General features: G+C 46.4%; 1 protein-coding gene across 2 annotated transcripts in view; it reads left to right on the top strand.

Annotated features, from left to right (window-relative positions):
• TYK2 (tyrosine kinase 2) overlaps positions 1 to 9,445 on the top strand; it is a 47,385-nt gene extending 37,940 nt beyond the window's left edge. For both annotated transcript variants that reach the window (XM_077262049.1, XM_077262050.1), the window contains 7 exons: positions 788 to 980; positions 1,324 to 1,442; positions 1,527 to 1,699; positions 1,942 to 2,059; positions 4,933 to 5,043; positions 5,563 to 5,705; positions 8,814 to 9,445. In XM_077262049.1, the coding sequence (XP_077118164.1) occupies positions 788 to 980; positions 1,324 to 1,442; positions 1,527 to 1,699; positions 1,942 to 2,059; positions 4,933 to 5,043; positions 5,563 to 5,700 (852 nt within the window). In that variant the 3' untranslated portion in view covers positions 5,701 to 5,705; positions 8,814 to 9,445. The remainder of the gene's footprint in view (positions 1 to 787; positions 981 to 1,323; positions 1,443 to 1,526; positions 1,700 to 1,941; positions 2,060 to 4,932; positions 5,044 to 5,562; positions 5,706 to 8,813) is intronic.
• Positions 9,446 to 17,104: the final 7,659 nt, after the last annotated feature.

Here is a 17,104-nt window from a genome sequence, read left to right on the forward strand (position 1 = left end):
TCCATAAAATCTGTCTCAAAATAATGGAATAAAAAATGATCGAAAGAGGACTTTTGGTTCTCGCTTTAAAATCTGTCTGTAGCCTTCATTGGTGGGACACAGCTCCTCTCGTTTTGAGATTGCAGCACATAACCAATGTTTCCTGCGTCCCCCAATGAAGACTACAATACAGAGATTTTAGGATGAGTACCAAAAATCCTCTTTTTTGATTATATATACCGTTTTGAGAATTGTTTAAACTGGTTATTGCATCTTTCTAAAATGGCTAAAATTGCAAAGTGCTTGTGGAGACGCGCCAATTTATATTTTTCATTAGACATTTCCGTTTCAAAGAACGGAAGGATTTTTAATGTTCTGTACTCGTTTCCTAGGTCAGCTTACGTGCAGTGGCTGGGTACATGGGCAAGGAGCTCAGCGTTTTCAAGCATCTGAATGTGGCCTTATTAGCCGCACAGCTGCATCGCTGGCCCCAACTGTGTACTGTCTGATGGTGCAAGCAGAGGCAACGTTACCTCTGCAGCACCAGTGCAAGGTTAATCCTCAGGAAGCCTGAAAGGGGGTGAACAGTGCGCTCATGCAGAAGCATAATGAGACCACACCTTAAAAACTTTTGATCCTGTGGCTCAAGGTTCCAGCATCTTGGTGGTTTAAGTGATGTAATGTGAGCCAAGTTCGGTCGCTGCTGTTGCATGTCAGTTACAGCTGTATAACACAGTCGGCTCACAGCCATACACAGAGGCTTAAAAGCCTTCAAAACTCACTGATTTCTCTCCTCATCCCTTTCTAGGGACACTTTGGGAAAGTGAGCCTGTACTGCTACGATCCAAATAACGATGGGACGGGGGAGATGGTTGCTGTGAAGTCCCTGAAGTCTGGGTGCGGTCAGCAGTTGGAGACCAGCTGGAAAGGAGAAATCCGGATACTGAAGACCCTCTACCATGAGAACATTGTGAAATATAAAGGCTGCTGCAGCGAGCAAGGTAGGTCTGCTTCCCCTCGCTTCTGCTTCCTCTCACGCTATCTTCCTCTTGCTCCCGCTCCCTTTTGCTCCCCTCCCGCTTACCCTCGCTCCCTTTTTCTCTTCCTCCCTCTTCCAACGCTCTATCTCTTTCCCTCGCTTCCGCTCACTTTTGCTTTCCTCTCTTTTCCCCTTGCTCTTGCTCCCTTTTTCTCTCTCCTGCTTCCGCTTCCCCTTGCTCCTGCCTCCCCCCGCTCACGTTTGCTCCCTTTTGCTCCCCCTCGCTCCCTTTTGCTCCCCTTTGCTCACTTTTGCTCCCTCTCGCCCCATCTGCCATATTCATCCCCTATTATCTGTGTCCGCAGGAGATAAGATCGTGCAGCTCATTATGGAGTACGTCCCTCTGGGCAGTCTGCGGGATTATCTACCCAAGCACAACGTGCCCCTGCCTCAGATATTACTGTTTGCCCAGCAGATCTGTGAGGTGGGGTCTCTGCCCTCTCGGTTTCCCGGGGGGCTGTGGTGGGTATGGCGGTGGCATACACTGATCCATCTCTTGTACACACAGGGCATGGCATACCTGCACTCTCAGCATTACATCCATCGGGATCTCGCTGCCCGGAACGTCCTGGTGGAGAATGAGAATGTGGTGAAGATTGGAGATTTTGGCCTCGCTAAAGCCGTACCGGAAGGACATGAGTATTACCGCGTAAGAGAGGATGGCGACAGCCCTGTGTTTTGGTAAGAGCCGGGTATGGGATCTTTATTTTGCACTGCTCTGACAATGGCTCACTCTCCGCTCCCCATTGAAAGCACATGTACGCTCAACTGAACGGAGCGTGCAGTAGTGTAGGTAGTGTGCATTCTGTGTGGTGCTGCCACCTGGAGGCCGCATTCGTTATATCTCTAGGGCAATGGGCAGGGGAGCCTGCGGGCTGCAACTTACCAACTACATGCTTTCACTTTTTTTTTCGTCCCTCTAGGTACGCCACGGAGTGTCTAAAGGAATGCAAGTTCTTCTATTCCTCTGATGTCTGGTCGTTTGGGGTGACGCTCTATGAACTTTTGACTCAGTGTGACTCCAGTCTCAGTCCCCCGACTGTAAGTCCATATTTCTTCACATCTTCTCTTCTACACTTATAGTCAGGGGGCAGACAATGGAGCCATTTTTCAGAAAGGCAGCGTTATGTGTAACACAGTCCTCGCGGTTTTTTGGTTCCCTTACTAGTTTCCAACGGTCATATCTCACACATTGTTTGCAGACCCTCCTGCTGTTCTGGCCTCCAGAGCCCCCCTGTAAAGTCAGTCTCCTATCAGCATCCTTCTCCCACACTCAGTGTGCCCGCATGTATGATTTCCCGGAGCCTCCGGCTATCTCTTCCCTTTCACCGTGTGCGTCACAATCTCCCCAGTAGTCTCAGCCATCTCTCTGATCTTGTTTTCTGTGTCACGATCTCCCCAGCAGTCCGAGACCTCTCTGCGATTACCGTCTGTGTAATGATCTCCCCAGCAGTCCCAGACATCTCTTCCCTCTTACTGTCACAATATCCCCAGCAGTCCCAGCCATCTCTCTGCTCTGTGTCTGTGTAATGATCTCCCCAGCAGTCCCAGCCATCTCTTCCCTCTCACTGTCACAATCTCCCCAGCAGTCCCAGCCATCTCTGTGCTCTGTGTAATGATCTCCCCAGCAGTCCCAGCCATCTTTGCTCTGTGTCTGTGTAATGATCTCCCCAGCAGTCCCAGCCATCTTTGCTCTGTGTCTGTGTAATGATCTCCCCAGCAGTCCCAGCCATCTCTTTGCGCTGTCAGTGTAACAATCTCCCCAGCAGTCGAAGCCATCTCTTCCCTCTCACTTTGCCACGATCTCCCTTGCAGTCGCAGCCATCTCTTTGCTCTGTCTAATGATTCTCCAGCAGTCGCAGCCATCTCTTCCCTCTCACTGACACGATCTCTCCAGCAGTCCCAGCCTTCTTTGCTCTGTGTCTGTGTAATGATCTCCCCAGCAGTCCCAGCCATCTTTGCTCTGTGTCTGTATAATGATCTCCCCAGTAGTCCCAGCCATCTCTCTGCTCTGTCTGTGTAATGATCTCCCCAGCAGTCCCAGCCATCTTTGCTCTGTCTGTGTAACGATCTCCCCAGTAGTCCCAGCCATCTCTGCTCTGTCTGTGTAATGATCTCCCCAGCAGTCCCAGCCATCTTTGCTCTGTCTGTGTAACGATCTCCCCAGTAGTCCCAGCCATCTCTGCTCTGTCTGTGTAACGATCTCCCCAGTAGTCCCAGCCATCTTTGCTCTGTCTGTGTAACGATCTCCCCAGTAGTCCCAGCCATCTCTGCTCTGTCTGTGTAATGATCTCCCCAGTAGTCCCAGCCATCTCTCTGCTCTGTCTGTGTAATGATCTCCCCAGCAGTCCCAGCCATCTTTGCTCTGTCTGTGTAATGATCTCCCCAGCAGTCCCAGCCATCTCTGCTCTGTCTGTGTAATGATCTCCCCAGTAGTCCCAGCCATCTCTCTGCTCTGTCTGTGTAATGATCTCCCCAGCAGTCCCAGCCATCTCTCTGCTCTGTCTGTGTAATGATCTCCCCAGCAGTCCCAGCCATCTTTGCTCTGTGTCTGTGTAATGATCTCCCCAGCAGTCCCAGCCATCTCTGCTCTGTCTGTGTAATGATCTCCCCAGCAGTCCCAGCCATCTTTGCTCTGTGTCTGTGTAATGATCTCCCCAGCAGTCCCAGCCATCTTTGCTCTGTGTCTGTGTAATGATCTCCCCAGCAGTCCCAGCCATCTCTCTGCTCTGTGTCTGTGTAATGATCTCCCCAGCAGTCCCAGCCATCTCTGCTCTGTCTGTGTAATGATCTCCCCAGCAGTCCCAGCCATCTCTCTGCTCTGTGTCTGTGTAATGATCTCCCCAGCAGTCCCAGCCATCTCTGCTCTGTCTGTGTAATGATCTCCCCAGCAGTCCCAGCCATCTTTGCTCTGTGTCCGTGTAATGCTCTCCCCAGAAGTCCCAGCCATCTCTCTGCTCTGTGTCTGTGTAATGATCTCCCCAGCAGTCCCAGCCATCTCTCTGCTCTGTGTCTGTGTAATGATCTCCCCAGCAGTCCCAGCCATCTCTCTGCTCTGTGTCTGTGTAATGATCTCCCCAGCAGTCCCAGCCATCTCTCTGCTCTGTCTGTGTAATGATCTCCCCAGCAGTCCCAGCCATCTCTCTGCTCTGTCTGTGTAATGATCTCCCCAGTAGTCCCAGCCATCTCTCTGCTCTGTCTGTGTAATGATCTCCCCAGTAGTCCCAGCCATCTCTCTGCTCTGTGTCTGTGTAATGATCTCCCCAGCAGTCCCAGCCATCTCTCTGCTCTGTGTCTGTGTAATGATCTCCCCAGCAGTCCCAGCCATCTCTCTGCTCTGTCTGTGTAATGATCTCCCCAGCAGTCCCAGCCATCTCTCTGCTCTGTCTGTGTAATGATCTCCCCAGTAGTCCCAGCCATCTCTCTGCTCTGTCTGTGTAATGATCTCCCCAGTAGTCCCAGCCATCTCTCTGCTCTGTCTGTGTAATGATCTCCCCAGCAGTCCCAGCCATCTCTCTGCTCTCACAGGTATGAGCTGATACAAATTTCTGCTGGCTTAGAGTATAGCAGACTTGTCACGACACCCCCCCCCCCTCCTTGTGCTTAGCCACACCTCCTTTGCTTAGCCACACCCCCTTATTAACCCTACCCACTTCTTGGAAAGATGGCTTAGAAGGCTGAAAAGCACAAAACATCAGTCATGTCAATAGAATAACCATAGTAGTATTGCCCACCTGCTATCCTCCCATCTCATAAGACACTGCTCGCTTGCCTTTTCGCCATGCTTTACACTGCTGCCCTGCTTGTTCCGACCTGTTGCTGTGTACCGGCTCGGCCGGACGCCTGTGCTCGCAGAGCCTGCTTCCCTTACTGTGAGATTTCGGCCTACGCTGACACGCTGCCCTCTTTACTAGAAATTCATAGAGATGATTGGCGTCACCCAAGGACAGATGACGGTGGTGCGGCTCATCGATTTGCTGGACCGGGGTCAGAGACTTCCTTGTCCGGATAAATGTCCGTCAGAGGTAAGCAGCATGACTGTAACAAGATTTTAGGATCTCTGCTTGCTGTCAGTGAATGCAGCATGCTCCCTTATATCCAGAGCCTGATAACCAGTGTCTACAGAACAAGACTGGATCGGAGTGCAAAAAGAGAGTGCAGAGATCTTAAGGGTGTATTCCCATCTCCAAGATCCTATCCCAATATGTAGTAGGTGTAAGAATAATAATATTTAGCAAATATCTCCAATTAGAAATGTAGGATAGTTCTTCTGATAAGACTATGGCGCTTACCCCATGTAACTCACAGTGACAGTTAGCTGTTAGTGATTGTATCCATATATACCGAAGCTACCGCAATGCCCTGCACATGGGGTGAGTGACATGGCTAATCAGGAGAACTATACTACAATTCTAATTGGAATATTTTCTAATAATAATAATATTATTCCTACAACATATTGGGATGGGTTTACCCCTTTAACTTTGTGAAGAACTGAAGTACAATGATTGTTTGGAGCCTTTCATGATGTCTTTTCTTGCTAGATCTATAAGCTGATGAAGAACTGCTGGGAAACAGAAGCGAATTTCCGGCCATCGTTTCCAACCCTCATCCCGATACTGAAAGCCTTCCATAACACGCACAGCAGCACACAGGCGCCGTCTGTTCAGGAGCTGCTATAGCAATGGTGAGAATCATTCCCTTTAAGAGAAGTTGTTGATCGCACGGAGGAGGAGGATAATTCTCTGCTGCGCTCCTGCCAAGGAGAAGAAATTCTGCAGTTAATCTGGTCAGTGCCATGATTCAGCCTGTAGGTGGCACCGCACAAGGCAGGTGGGGCCTTAAAGGGATGTGTTCATCTCCAAGATCCTGTCCAAATATGTAGTAGGTGTAATAATAAATATTAGCAAATACCTCCAATTAGAAATGTAGTATAGTTCTTCTGATTCGCTATGTTGCTTACCCCATGTGCAGGGCATTGCAGTAACTAAGTACCTAAGCTACTGCAATGCCTGCACATGAGGTAAGCGACATAGTGAATCAGAACAACTATACTACATTTCTAATTGGAGGTATTTGCTAACATTATTATTATTATTACACCTACCACATTTTGGGACAGGATCTTTGAGATGGGAATACCCCTTTTAACCCCTGTGAGGTGATCACCTGCGCTGGTGGCATCATGGAACTTGTCTGGGATTGGAGACTGGTCCTCAGGACTGTGTGAGATATGCACCTAATGCGGCATAATATTGCTGCGCCTGACACTATGCTGGGTTATATAGGTATACCTATAGGGTGATAGAAACAAAATGACACAACTGTTCATGCAATGGTTTCCCATGTTCTTATTGGAATGTGCACATTGTACCTTCAGACTGAAGGCGGCAAAACCACGAAGGAAAAAGTATTGAAGCAAGGAGTAGCAATCATGTGTGAAACGAACCAGAATGTGTTAGATCTTACATTCCTCACAGTCCCCCTCCTTTATTCTGACAGCCGCTTTATTCCCACTCCTCTATTCTGATGGCCGCTTTATTCCCCCTCCTTTATTGTGATGGGCGCTTTATCCCCCCTCCTTTATTGTGATGACCGCTTTATTTCCCCCTCCTTTATTGTGATGACCGCTTTATTCCCCCTCCTCTATTCTGATGGCCGCTTTATTCCCCCTCCTTTATTGTGATGGGCGCTTTATCCCCCCTCCTTTATTCTGATGACCCCTTTATCCCCCCTCCTTTATTCTGATGGCCGCTTTATTCCCCCTCCTTTATTCTGATGACCGCTTTATTCCCCACTTTTATTCTGATGACCGCTTTATTCCCCCCCCCCTTTTATAATAATTATAGGGGATAACTCAGGAGACTCTTTGCGTGGAACAAGACAACTACAGGACACAGTTGTATAAGTGGTAAAGTCAATATTATCACACGGTGATTCAAACAGGTGCAGAGAGAAACTCAGGTCCACAACACTTGGTGCAAATAATAAACGCAGCTTAGCAGTCAATAGGAAACTTCAGAGGAAAATGCAATCAAGCAGAATGTCTATGAAGCACAGTTATTCTTGAGGATACTTGACATGAATAAGTCCTGGCTTAGTCCCAAACACAGATATGTTTCTAAGGCAGTTCAAATCATATCTTAGCTCAACCAGGGAGACCTGGTTAATAGTCTTAGGTTTAAGCAGAGCAGCAAACAGCTTACATGTCCAGCAAATGCAGATGGAAGTAACACGAGCAGCAGATGAAGGAGGATTACTGGAAACTGGTGTATGCAGCAGGAACTCAGAGCAGAGTAGCAGGATCACCACACAGGTTCACAGGAGCAGGTATACAGCCAGGGAGTCACCAGAGGTCAGGAGCTGGATGCAAGGCAGAATACTCTAGCACAGACTGAAGGCTGGGGTGGAGTTTTATAGCAGGAAGACACAATGCTCATGAGACCAAAGACGCCATCTTGGAAAAGGGCAGTAATGCACAAAAGGTAAAAAATGTTCAGAGTCCTGACACCTTTATTCTGATGACCGCTTTATTGCCCCTCCCTTATTCTGATGACCGCTTTATTCCCCCTGGGCAATTCAGCAGCTTCATCAATTAGTCACCTATCATGGCTTCCAATGTACAGAAATGTCTCATCAAGAGATCATTTGTGGAATCGGCGGCCTTCACAAAGCGTTTGCTACCATCAGGTATGTTTTGCCTCCAGTTCTGAATCCTATTCTGCCACTGTTGTAAGCCGGAATATGGCAAGAACCCCTCAAGTGGGTAAAAAGAAACGACAGTCCATCAATACCGTTACACACGATCAGCCAGTACAGAAAATTGCTAGAACCTTGAAGATAGCTTTCATGACTGCACTTGAGGATATCACTGTGATGAAACTTGCTCTGAGGATGGCCTCAGGAATGCAAGACCAAGAATACCATCTGCTGCAGAGGATAAGTTCATTAGAGTTACCAACCTCACAAAATAAAAACTGACAGCAGATACCTCGAGAAGCAGACCTTTATGTTTGAATTGCTGCATAGGGGCCAATACGGAGACAACCCATCAGTTTTGCATTTGGAGCGACCATCCTTTGCGTTGCAACAGGATGATGAACTAACTCGCCTCCATGCCATGCAAGGGGCTAAGACCAAGAAGGGAAGAGACGGAGGCTGCCTCAGATGACATGGCTTCCTTAAAGGGAACCTGTCAGCATGCCTGTGCACAGTAACCTACACACAGTGTCAGGTCGGCGCTGTTATTACAATGATACCTGGTGATGAAATCTGTCTTGTGGTTGTTAGTTTTCAGTTTTGAGTTGATATGCTCGTGCTCTGGGGTGGCCTGTGGATGGGTCTTCATGTGGTACCACAAATACCAGACAGATTTCATCACCGGGTATCATTGTAATCAGTATAACGACGCCGACCTGACACTGTCCAATTACTCAGCACAATCCTGCTGACAGGTTCCACACAACCTCAAACCAACTGAGATGCTTTGGGATGAGTCGAACCGTAAAGTGAAGGGCCAGCAGCCGTCAAGTTCTCGGCACCTCTGGGGTCTTCTTCAGGACTGTTTGCGGCCTCTCCAGGTGACGACCTGATGAAGCTGCTGAAAGAAGGGCAACGGGGGGTTAAAAGCGTCATCAGAGTACGAGGGGGCACTGTGCGGATTACTTCACATGTGTTTCTTTACTCGTTTCCACATGTTTTCCTTCAGCCTGAATGTATATATATTAGCTATTGCTATAGGTGAGCTAGATGAGTAGTGTTTTTTTTTTTTTTTTAATCAATTTTTCTTTTTCAGGTCAAGGCTTTGTAAGTGTGGAGCATGGACTACCTACGACAGCTGTTACTTGTGCCACATGGCGGTGATGTCCCCATACGGAGGGTCTCGTCGTCACTGCAGCAGTGTTAACCACTTCAGGTGCACATCTGTCAAGAGCTCCTGTATGGTCCCCATATAATGATGGGCTCAGACCAGTCGGGGCAGCAGACTGACCGGACAGTACCCTACCCTGTGTCACCACACAGAAGCTGTGAAGTTCCTGGCGTCCTCCCGTGCTGTATAGCCCCCGAGGCTGGAGTCCCCCGTGTTGCATGTTACATGTGAAATGCAAAATGTATGCATAAAACTGGTGCAATATTGCAGTATTTTCTGGATATCTGTGCAATCCCCTCCTCGTTCCTGGGCAATGTGCAGCTCTCGGCCAGCTGACTGGACATGCTTGGACTTATAGTACTACAGTAGCTGGAGCTCCTCCGGTTGCCTTTCCTTTCCATATGAAGCCTTAAAATCTGTGAAATAAGTGTTTCTCTGTGCCTGCACATTACGGAGGGGGTCTGACCTCCCGACGTGGCGCCCTTATACTGTGCTTTTTTTTTAAGGGGGTTTATTGCCCCTGTTCAGATGTGAAATATTAAACTGCTTAAGGGGAATGTGCCAGCTTGATTTTGTGGGGTACATTGGTCCCAGCACACAATGCAAGGGTTGTCAACAAAGCCCTGGCCATAAGTGCCAAGGCCCAGGAAGCTGCCACAAGGGGGGGGACGGGGGTCTTTCTGCATACTGATCACACGGTTCCAGCCATCTAAATCTGTATCTGAGAAGCTCCCTCTAGTGGTGAACATAGGCAGCCAAGCTTTTATCATTCCGCCCTATGGTTGTGTGAAGAGAAGCAGCAGATTTTGACCACTTATAAAGTGGCTGTCGAATACCTAGTGGTTGGGAGATAAACTTGAAGTAATGCTTTAGTAAATAATTAGAAAATGCTCCAGCGCACTAGGTGCTGAGAGGGGTTCATCGGCCATGACAGATTGTGAGCAGCTGGCACCATATCGCCAACCCTGAGTATGGTTCACTTTATAAAATTGAGAGCTGTTGCTTTCACACAGGGTGTGTGTTTGTCGAGGATACAGATCTCCTGGATTGAGTGCCTTTGCTAAAGGGTGGACTCAAAGCCAGGCTGGCTAACCAGCACTATTGTATGGAACTGTTACTTTGTGTTTTACCTTGTGCTGGAGAAAGGCTGTATTTCATTTTTCTGGTGACGTGGTTTGAGGACTGCAATAAACCAGCCAGACTTTCAATAGAAAGAATAAAATATGAAGCCAAGCGAGTTGACGTATCGTATTTGGTGGAGTATGCGGGCAACGTTCCCCAGAAACACGTGTGTCTGCTACAAAAGTACTGCATGTCTTGGGTGAAGATTGTTATAGGGCAAGGAGCAGCGTCAGACATCATGGAGGACCTGATTAAACACCTGGTGCAAACCCAACAGAGCAACAGCTGGCACAACAGGAGACAAGTAAGCTGCTTATACAACAGCTCCAGCAACTGCACAGACAGCGGCAGCAGTACATTGAATTACTCAGAGGTAGTTTGTGGCACAGAGGCCGCTCCAATTCCAAGGCCATTTGATGATTTTTCTATCCGGAAAGCTGTGAAGAGAGCCTTGTGGAAAATGAGCCCAAGAGATGATGTAGAGACCTTTTTTAACCATTTTGGAAAGGGTCATCAGAGACCTTGATTGCTCAGGTAAGAGCTGGGGTGGCCCTAAAGAAGTCTCACCAACCCCAGAGCCTGATAGGTTTCCCTTTTCTGTAATGGTGGGAGATGAGGTCTTATCCTCTGAGGCAGACATTCCTGATACAGAGATGACCGGAGGAAAGTTTGGGCCCGCCCAACACAGGGACCTAACTCTAAAAGAAGCGTTCAATAAGGTAACCGTTATGAACTGCATAGCACAGAAGCCGGGGGCTGACACCAGGTTTCCCAATTTCATGTTGAGGGGGGGACATATTGTATTGGGTAACGAAGGTGAGGGAGGAGATAGTGGAGCAAAAGTTGGATAGCACCCATACTTTGGTCTTTGGCCATCTGGGGGTGGACAAAACTCAAGGACGGGTCCTGTCCCACCTGCCAGTTAACTGCTCCCACCTCACTTTCTAAATTCCCTCTTGCTGCTACCCACCAAGGCATGGCCAGATAGGGACCCAGTTGACACTCCATGTTTGGTCGTTAAGCTAGAAAGGGATATTGAATGAATGTCACTGCAGCCAAAACACTGTCAAAGGCTCAAAAACAGCAATGTTGTGAATCGCTGCAGAAGATCCAAGACCTGTTCTCAGATTTGCTGGGGTGTACAGATGTCAGAGAACATGAGGTACTGATGGCTGAAGTTGAAGACCTACCAAATTCGAGAGGCCTGATGAGAACTAATCTCCAAAGACGTGAAGTCTATGCAGAATCTCGGAGTCATTGAGGAATCAAAGAGTGGGTGGTCTAAACCAGGGGTTGATTAAGAGTAGCCATGGCCTCGGGCAGTTTAGAAAGTGTGCCCCCCAATACTTGATGTATCATGTGACATGTCACATGACTTCTCAGTAGATTATGTGATGGGTCATATAACACACAGGTGCCCTGGGGCCGTTAACCATCCATTTACAGATTTTTTGAAGATAAGTCTGGGTCTGGTCTTAAAACAACCCTATCTTCTGTAAGTGGCCATAGTTTTCGTTGAAGCCAGGAGATTATTCTTCCCTCCTTTTATTAAATGATCTTAAGAACCGCAAAGAGGAGAAACGTCTGACACTAGATGTTAGACGGGCTCTAGTAGACTATATTTAGCGGTGACAAACCAGTGGAGGAACAGTTGGTCCTTGTTGGTTTCCTTCCAAGGCTCTATGAAAGGCTTTAAAGTGACAAGGGGTACCCTAGATTGCTGGATCCGGGAGGCCAGTAGGTTAGCCTACTCCTCTAGTAATGTCAGTCGCAGATAACGTGAAAGCTCACTCTCTCAGGCTGACGCAAACTCTTGGGCAGAGAAGGTGGAAGTGTCTATCGACCAGATATATAAGGCAGCAACGTGGTCCTGTCCTTCCATCTTCTATAAACATAGGCTTATAGGGAAAGGGAAAAATCTTAGTTACCCGTAACGAGATTTTCTAGAGTCCATGACTGCACCCTATCACTGGTTGGGGTGCACTATTTAGTTGGGGTGTTGTTGATTGGTGATGGTTTGTACATACAACTGGAGGTCCTCTCATGCCCTGTAACCCAACTGATGCGGGTGAGAGGTTCCTCCTTTTTATTTTGTAGGTTTCCTGTCCTTGATGAGTGGATTTCCCCTCTCAGGCGGCGCTATCATGGGCACTGGAAGAAATATAATATTACATAGCGACTCTTCTACTGACGTTACTAAGGACAAGTATGATATGTGTGACGACCAGGGCGGTGGAGTCGGAAAGCGGAGGAGTCTGTAAGCCAAACCTCTGCCAGGAGTTAAATCCTCAGCTTGTAACTTTTAAGCCACTGTAAATGGGTGATGAAGCAATTCCTTCAGTTCAGCCACCTGTGTCCATTGACCTTCATATAGTGTTAAGGCCCCGTCTCACTTAGCGACGCTAAAGCGATCCCGACAACGATACGACCTGTCAGGGATCGTTGCTGCGTCGCTATGTGGTCGCTGGTGAGATGTCAAACAGTGAGATCTTCCCAATGATCGCTGCTGCGATCTCACTGTTTGACATCTCACCAGCGACCTGTACAACGATGTCACATGGGAGCTATTATGACGATTCAGTGTCTGAGTCGTCAACGAGGTCGTTGGTAAGGTGGCAAACACAGCGATGTGTGCTACCCAGCGGGACCTCAACGATCAAAAAAAGGTCCAGGCCTTTCCGACACGACCAGCGATCTCACAGCAGGGGCCTGGTCGCTGATACGTGTCACACATAGCGAGATCGCTACTGAGGTCGCTGTTGCGTCACAAAACTTGTGACTCAGCAGCGATCTCGCTAGCGATCTCGCTTAGTGAGACGGGGGCTTTACCTGAGGGTTGGCCATATCTACAAGGAAGGGTTTCAGCTCAAGCAATCAATCATTAAATAGGTGCTGCCCCACCGAGTGGCTTGATCCACAATTGCCCCTTTTCCAGCACGTATCTTCAAGATGGAATCAATTTTAGGGGTTCTGGCAGCAATATCCAATTTCCTCACTTTGCTAATCAGAGTTACAGCATGTCCCTCTTGCAGACTATCTGTTATTGCCAGCTGCAGCGTGTGCACAACACAGTGCATGTGATGAATAGGAAAGAGGTGTGAAGCAGCTTCAACTAGATCATCTAATTGTAAAGAATCATTTTGCTGTTCTTCTGGAGTAATATCTGTTTGTTCCTCAGTTATGGGAACAGGACTGTGGCCTTCCATCTCCAACATACTGAATGTGAGGTTTTCTTCTAGCTGCTGTTCACCTTCATGATTCTCATCCATCAGTTTAATTGTACTTGTTTGAAGCATTATCAGTTACACTAGCAAGAACCTGTTCTTTTTTTAGTTCAGAATCTTGCAGAACTTTTTCCATTAAGGTGTGGAGAAACTGCTGTGAAGAGCTTTAGTATCTTTTACTGTCAGCGTCTTAGTAACAATTTTTTTGTTCTCACAAACATATCAAACGTTGATGGCAAAATAGTTCACTCTGTGACATGTGCAGGCATCCATTTTAAGAAACACAAAGTTTCTCTTGAGAGTGTTTTTAAGATCTTCCTATTAGTTAAGGGCTTCTTCAATCACTAATTTTCTAATACTTTCTTGTTCCAGAGAAACACCAAGTTTGCAGGCCCTTTCTCCATTAAGAGCTGTAAAAGCTGGTCGAGCAAATACTGATAATGGTACACAGTCCTTCACAAGCTCGATGAGCTGTCTTTTGAACACATCTGCTGTCATTGTTACAGTAACTTTGTCACTTACAAAATATCTGGTAACTGACTTTTAAGACGCTCTTTCCTCCTCTTTTGTCTGGCGGGAAGTGATGGTTTCATGAACTGGGGTTGTTTGGCTGCTCTGGTTCTTTTCTGATGGGGATTTATTTATATCCCACTTCCCAGTTCCAGTTTGGAACTCGTAACTTTGGCGCCCCCCCTTATCCTCAGGTCAGTCAGGGAACTGCACCTAGAATAATTAGTCGCCAGAAAGGCTGCCTGCTATGTACTGGCTGTGGGGCACCCACTGCAGTGAGGGTGATATAATTATTCCGAGCCGCAGCTGAGCAATACACGTATAAACCCCATTCCGTCACTGTCAGCGTTACCCACCAGCTCCTGTTTCTGAATTAATAATGGGTCAGGAGCCAACCCAATTAGTAGCGTAATTTACTTCAGAGGACGTGACAGTACGTTATAGAGCAAGGAGAAAACAAAGCTAGTAATTTTATATATTTTACTCCAAAAAGTAGGCAGTGTTTACAAAAGTGTAAAAAGATATTATAAAATGAGACCGGTATCGTATGTACAGACAATTACAAAATAAACAGGGATTAAAGGAAGAAAAGCATGTAGAGTTCCTAAGTCATTTCATAGCAGACCATGCGGCTGGGGGGGAAGGGAGCATATATCCCAATACATCAGGCATATTTGCAGAGCCTCGCTCTCAGTTGACTCATAGGGCGAAAGCTACCCCTCCTAAATGTATATGCTCTGCTTGATGACCTCACTGAGTGGGCTGCGCCCTGGAATGCCTTCCCCTTTCTGGAAGTTATGTCAAATCTTCTATTACTCCTATTTGTCCTACCGTACGCTAGGAACCTCGTAGAGTGACGACAAACCTATTGCATGTCTTCTCACGAGGTTAGCTTCCATTTAAGTCTACACATGGGGTAGCTGGGTGACCCGGTTAAGTAGTAATCCGTTTCTCCATTTCTGCTAGGCATTGTCCTTAGAAAACACACTGGTGTGTAGCCCTTGTTCCATATCCCAAATATGTAACTTTCACACCTATGTCACTACTTGGGGTTGAATTATTCCATCTTGAATAACTCTGATACACAAATGGGGCACATGGTTTCAAAGAACTGGTTTTGCTAGTTTCACGTTACAGCTGTATTGTCAACAGGAAGCAAGAGGAGTCGGAAAGCCCACCGCGTTTGTCTGTACTCAGTTTTAATAAACGTAGCAGAGCTCAGTGTGCGTGATCATAGACAATCAAATACATCATATTCCTGACAGATGGTCTCTGGTTTCTTGGTGCTGCTGTGATATTTCAATCACAGCATTGTAAACTTCTGGGTGGCAGCACTGTAAATGTCTTTTTAGATTGGAAGCTCTTGAAGCAGCATTTTTTTTTCTATCATTGCCTGAGTATGCACTGATTTTGGCATCACAGCATTTGTTTTTACTGGGTCACTTATACACTGACACACTGAATGTTTATCTTGAGTCACTGTGAAATGCTCAAATACAGAGGACTTAATAAGATGCTTCTTAGACGTTTTGTAATTATATAAATTCGCTCTCCAAAAAATTTTATCCTGTAAAAATAAAAAAGTTATTTTGTAATTCTTGGAAGAATTAGGGAATCATACACTGTATAATTTAGGATAGAAATAAAACAATATTTGCATAAATCAATAGGACAGATAAGTATAAAATTTGCAAAATATGTTGTTAGATTTACTCTGAACTTTCAATGTCAGGCTTGTCTCAGGGTACAGTTCACTAAATGCTTCACATCATATTTCTTCACAGTCTATTCAGCACGTTTGTGCTGGATCATATTCCAGAACATGAACACACACACACGTCCTCATCGATCCTGTTACTGTATTTCCGAATTTGAGATGTTAGAAAACATTTTATCCCCTTATTTTCTATGTATAGTGTATATGTCATCAGAGCGGCTAATTTCTCCAAACATGAGCTAAGAGCATAAACAAACTAAAACATCAAGCATACAGAGACAACAAATACTTGACTATTGATTTATGCAGTTTATTGAAAGTTTAGATATGCTTTAGGACGCATTTACCTTCTTTAATCCTGCTTTCCTGTTCACTCCAGAACTTCTGAGATTAATGCAGGCTTTCCTTCCCTGTGTGTTTGTTATTTTTTTCCCCATATCTGTAGAGGAGGAGCTTCACTACTTATCATGAACATAAACTGCGGCACAGATTCTTCTTCGCTAAAAGTCTAAACCTTAGATCAGGAATAAGACAGACATTTATAGGACATTTCATAACTTTCCCAAATTTTTAAGGAAAAAATATTCCACACAAACTGCTTTGAACTACTGTACCCAATTTATTATATATTTTAGGAGTTGGAGTTTATACTGATTCCACCAAAATGGGCTCCGACTCCACAGCCCTGTGGGCCACTACTACAATATAGGGATCAATATGGGGACATTACTACAAGATGGGACAAGGATGTGACATTACTACAAGATTGGGACAGGGATGTGACATTACTACAAGATGGGGATCAGTATGGGGACATTACTACAAGATGGGGACCAGGATAGGACATTACTACAAGATGGGGACAGGGATGGGACATTACTACAAGATGGGGACAGGGATGTGACATTACTACAAGATGAAGATCAGTATGGGGTCATTACTACAAGATGGGGATCAGTATGGGGACATTACTACAAGATGGGGACAGGGATGTGACATTACTACAAGATGAAGATCAGTATGGGGTCATTACTACAAGATGGGGACCAGGATGGGACATTACTACAAGATGGGGACAGGGATGGGACATTACTACAAGATAGGGATCAGTATGGGGACATTACTACAAGATGGAGACCAGGATGGGACATTACTACAAGATAGGGACAGGGATGGGACATTACTACAAGATAGGGATCAGTATGGGGTCATTTCTACAAGATGGGGATCAGTATGGGGACATTACTACAGGATGGAGATAAGGATGTGACATTACTACAATATAGGGATCAGGATGGGACATTGCTACAAGATGGGAACCAGGATGGGACATTACTACAATATAGGGGTCAGGATCGGGACACTACTACAAGATGGGGACCAGGATGGGACACTACTACAATATAGGGATCAGTATGGGGACATTGGTACAAGATGGGGACCAGGTATGAGACATTACTACAATATACGGATCAGGATGGGGACATTGGTATCACATGGGAACCAGGATGCGATACTACTACAAGATGGGGACCAGGAGGATACATTCCTGCAAGATTGAGACCAGGATGGGACATTACAAGATGGGGAATTACTACAAGATGTTGACCAGTATGGGACATTACTACAAGCTGTTGACCAGT

The sequence above is a fragment of the Ranitomeya variabilis genome, chromosome 5 (assembly GCF_051348905.1).
Source record: "Ranitomeya variabilis isolate aRanVar5 chromosome 5, aRanVar5.hap1, whole genome shotgun sequence".
NCBI lineage: Eukaryota > Metazoa > Chordata > Amphibia > Anura > Dendrobatidae > Ranitomeya > Ranitomeya variabilis.